Below are 4,838 nucleotides of genomic sequence, written 5' to 3' on the forward strand. Positions count from 1 at the left end.
GGTATTCCCATCCTTACGACTGCATGCACGGTTGGTCGGGAGAGCAGGTGTCTCCGGAACCCTGTCTTCCGAGATCTTGCCCGGGAGAACGGCAATAAGTTTTTTGGGGAGTGTCTCGACATGATTGCTCCCGATACATCCCCGTCTCCATCCGCCTCTGCTTTCATTACTTCCTCTGCATCGACTCCATGGCTGATGACTATGCCGCCAAGAAGAAGGCCTCAGACGATGACGAGGCTGCCGCTGCCGCGTTGGTCTTGCCAACCGGAGGGTATGACCCGTTCATCCTCTATTTGCTTTGTTTATGTGCTAGCCGTATATAGCAATTTGGAACGCAAATTGCGTTTTAACACGTCTCACTATTCTAAGTTTTTAGAAGAAATGGCCTTTATTATTTATTTTTTATGGGGTTAATAAATATTAATCATATTTAATTTAAGAAATGAGAGAATTCAGAATAGCTACAAGAAAGACTAGTCCAATCCATAATGTTTTGTTCATAGATGTTTCGCTTCTATATACTGGATGTGCTCACATGGTTAGGTATCGGTATGAGCTGCATACTGTAATTGCCATGCTTATTATCTACTCTTGGATTAGATTTGTTCAAAAGGTGCTAATATTTCCAGCAATTCTTTCCAACTTATTCTATCTCCTATACCTTAAACAGATTGTAGGTAACAAAACTTGGCAAATATGTTGGAGATGCTCTAGCCTTGTGACGGATTTTTGCGGTACGTCTGCAGACTGCTATACACATACTACCATTGATTGGGCAGTCTTTTACAGTGGTGTGATTAATTATGGAGATGTCTCCAGTGAGGGGCAGGCAGCAGAGGAGAAGCCATTACACAATAACTCTGCAGGTGGCTTTAAACCGCAGATGGCTATAGCTAGGCGCGCGCATGGGGGGGGGGTGCATATGCATGCAGACGATGCATGTGTGTGTCCGTCCACTGGGACATTATGGTGCATTTGTAAGCACGCAGAAATCGCAGACGATGGGGTGCAGCCCAGCTAGAGATGCTGAAATAAATCGAGCTAGCCAAGGAGTACGTACTCCTCCTCCTCCTCCTCCTTAGCTACTACTACTATCGACGTCTCTTGGCGAAATCAATCCGGCCCTGCGTGACGCAACGAGGAGCTAAGTTGCACTTGAATTGCATTGCATTGCACCGCATGCCATTACTGCATGCAATGCCCCAACTGCATGCATTCATGTGGATTTGTTACTATCTCTACGTGCCGAATTCAAGTCTTCAACCGAACTAGCATACCTTCAACGACAGCAACACCAAAAAGATCTGAAGGGATTTTCTTTCTGCCCGATCGAGAGGTTTTAGGATATTATGTATCTCTGTTTTTTGCACCTTAATAATCTCCATTTTGATCAGGCCGTGCCTTGAGAAAGCCATGGGTTGCTTGTGCAAGGCAGCGGATCTATTTCTTCCGAGACATGCATCCGACCTCCGTGCAGACGCACTTGAAGTGCAGCTCCCGCGCCCAGAGATTTGTCCGTCGTACTATATAATTGTGTAATGATGCCCTTGTTTATCCTGCTTTTACTTCCTTCCAGTGTGTGTGTCAGCCCCTGCAGTGAAGCACCGGCGCCTGTACTTTGCAGAGGTCGATGCTGCTGTGTTTCGCCAGTCCATGCCTCACCCGACAGTCGATCTGAGCCGTAGGTTCTCGATCGGATAGTGCTCACGACACCTGAAGATTACTCGACGACGAACAGAGCTATGCAAATCGTACGCATGCAAGGCTCAAATACTTGGTTCGAACCCTCGCACCTCAGGATCCAAAGCGGGGACGGGTTTCGCGGACAATATCACGGCAGTACAAAATTAGTGTTAACTTGGCAGGTAGTAATTGATGCGTTTCGCGGGATAAGTGGGCCGCCGCTTGCATCGATATATTACTCGCACCCTACCTAATTAAGCCCTTGAATCCCTAAAAAAAACTAAGTCCTTGAAGAAAAAACAGAAAAACATGGTGAAAACACAGTTGACTAGTACAAATTATTTGGAGACAACCATCGCTAGCTTAGCTGCTGCATACCGTTAGTTAGGTCTTGCATTTCTTCAGCAAACAGGGGATTACAAACTTAGAAGACCACTGCTACTACAACACCAATCGGAAACTAGCAATAACGCTAATTAAACTGACCAACCCATTGCAACCCAGCAACACAAAGGAAAGTAACTACTTAAGCTAAGTAGCCTGCTACTCAGAGACCCACCCTGTCCAGTGGATGATCCGACGGCGGTCACTCCCTCCTCCAGCCCCAAGATTCGCGCATCGCCTGATCGAGCTAACCATCCGTGTGAGCATCCACTGGACGGGCACGCGCCCGCACCACCGTTGATTTTTCTTCACTTGCGCTTGCCGCGCTTCTTGTCGCCGTCCCCGGAGGCGCCCGCGCCGGCGCCGCCGTTCTGCAGCAGGTCCACGAGGCAGGGCTGCTTGCAGTTGATGCAGGTGGGGTAGTCCTTCTTGGCCACCATGCAGTACATGAGGCACCGGGTGCAGGCCCCGATCACCATCGGCGACTTGCTTCCAGGGCTGCCGTCTGACGACACGCAGGAGCTCGGCGACGACGAGCCGCTGTCGTCATGGCCGTCCACCTCCATCCCCACCGGCGGCGACAGGTTAAGCTGCAGCTCCAGCCTCCCGCCGTTCCTCACGCCGCCGTTGCCATTGCTGCGGTCCATGACTCACAGACAATCACACTGCACAAACAAGAATATGCATATTAGATAACAAAACAAAATTTCCTCTTCAGGTGTGCAGAACAGAAGAACTGCGGCATAACATACTCCTACATGAGGAAGAACACAAGGAAAAGCAGAGTTGCTACCTGAATCCCGTGAAGAGGAGAGGAGAGGAAGAGCTGAGCTAGCTGCGATGTGTATTTGGTTGAGGACTTTGAAAGGTCCGAAGGTCTTTATATAGGAGGGGTTCCAAGCATAGGAGGAGAGGTCAATGCTTCTATTTACTTGCTATTAATGCAACAGCAAGGTCCCTCCGTCCTCTTCCTCTCTTTACTTCCTTCCACATCCCTCCAACCCTACTCTCTTCTTGTGATCTTGCACATCATAAAGTTAATTAGTTTTTGAAAAATACATACTCCAAAATCATATTTTATGAGCTTATACCAACCTTAGTACTACAGGAAAACAGGGGAAATCTATAAGGTGGGAAGCTAGACACATTTGTGAGGCCAAATTTACTCTTATTTTCGTGGTTGCCCTCTGGGTGTATTCATGGCGACGCTGCCAACACCATGCTATTGACAATAGCTGTGTGCGCAGTGTCAACATCTTGAACGCCCTTTACTGATGAGCAGCAGCTGCATGAAGGGTTCCATCCAGCGAAAATAAGTATAGTGCATCAATGTGCCACTGGTTATGTGAGTAAATGGATCTTAAATAGGAGATGAGCCACTTTAGGTAAATGGTGTCTTTAACCGCGCAGCGAGGCCGGCTTGGCCGTACCCATGTATACTCAATGCCCTTTGCTCTTCAATGGAATCCTGCAGTCCATTGAATTCCTCTGTGATGTGAAATGACATCTCACCCAAAGACGAGCAAGCTTTTATAACCCTATTGCGTCTTTATTTCAATTCTTACAGGAGTGAGTACTTACGAAGGAGAGTTTACTCCCGCCGGTATGACCTGACAGCAGAATTTATAGCATTGTAGGGTTGACTCGGGGTAGCTTGGTAGTGTCTACAGATAATAGTAACAGTGAAATGCTAGAGATCTCTAGGAAAATCTTTGATGCAATAGTATGCTTCTTCCGCAGGAACCCTGCTTGATCGGAGACACCAGCGCCAAGAAATACAGCAACTATCAAAGCTGCCTACTTACTCTATCTGATACCTAGAACCCATACTAAAAAAGAAACATAACAATTAATATATGTTAGGGATCTACATATTCTGATTGAAATGATTAATTATAAGTTCCAAAAGCCCCTAGAGTCCAAAATAACGGCACTCATCCATGATGGCCATACAAGATGGCTCACCCATGTTGTGCTCCTAAATACTCTAGTCTATACAATCTTAGAGGATAAGTGATTAGACAGGTTGCAAGCTACGAAATTATTTGTTAAATAGAACACTGATAGCCTAACAAAATATAGCAATGGAATCATCACAACCTTCTGCATACATAAATAGGAGATAAATATATGATAATAGGGGACAAATGATATTGCAACAGAGTGAGGGTTAACGACCACATGGGCCGATAACATTTGACTTGATCAGAGCATCTCTAGCCAATCCCTTAAAAACCTTTAGAGGAGTAAATTTGAGCACTAGCCGAACGCTTAAATGGTTAGAGGACCATTTCTATTCTTTTATTCTTTCATCCTTTTATTTTCGGCTGTACATAACACTTTTATTTGAAAATTTATAAAAAATTGTTCTGAGGAGAAATTCTAGCAGTTTGGGGTAAAAAAATTTGCCCCCTAAAAGCAGCCTCTCTCTCATTTTTACTCCTCCAGCAGTTTGGGATAATATTAGCGCCTCCCCCCCCCCCCCCCCCCCCCCCCTCCCGCCGGAGCCGCCATCACCGCCCAAGCATGCCGCCTCCGCCTCCTCAGCCCGCGACTCCGGCCAGAATGGAACCAGAACACTCCTCCACCATCCCGCCCACGCGACGCTGCCGCCCCATGCCAAGAGGTTGGGGACAAGAAACTTTGTGCGGGCAGCCACGCTGTCAACAAAGGCCGGTGCCAAGGTCGCAGCGGCCGCAATGACGACAGGTCACCCTCCCCTTGCTCCGGCCAACGGCAAGCGCGCGAGGAAGCTAGCGGAGACGATGAAG

At 47.4% G+C, this 4,838-nt stretch overlaps 1 protein-coding gene across 1 annotated transcript; it reads right to left on the reverse strand.

Moving 5' to 3' along the window:
• Positions 1-2,024: 2,024 nt before the first annotated feature.
• Positions 2,025-4,447, reverse strand: LOC125508304 (protein GL2-INTERACTING REPRESSOR 2-like). The gene is made up of 3 exons (XM_048672962.1): positions 3,163-4,447; positions 2,861-3,088; positions 2,025-2,732 (listed from the first exon to the last, which is right to left on the reverse strand). The coding sequence occupies exon 3, from the start codon at positions 2,712-2,714 to the stop codon at positions 2,376-2,378; it is 339 nt and encodes a 112-aa protein (XP_048528919.1). The 5' UTR covers positions 2,715-2,732; positions 2,861-3,088; positions 3,163-4,447; the 3' UTR covers positions 2,025-2,375.
• Between the last annotated feature and the right edge of the window lie 391 nt (positions 4,448-4,838).

This window comes from Triticum urartu, chromosome 5, assembly GCF_003073215.2.
Source record: "Triticum urartu cultivar G1812 chromosome 5, Tu2.1, whole genome shotgun sequence".
Lineage (NCBI taxonomy): Eukaryota > Viridiplantae > Streptophyta > Magnoliopsida > Poales > Poaceae > Triticum > Triticum urartu.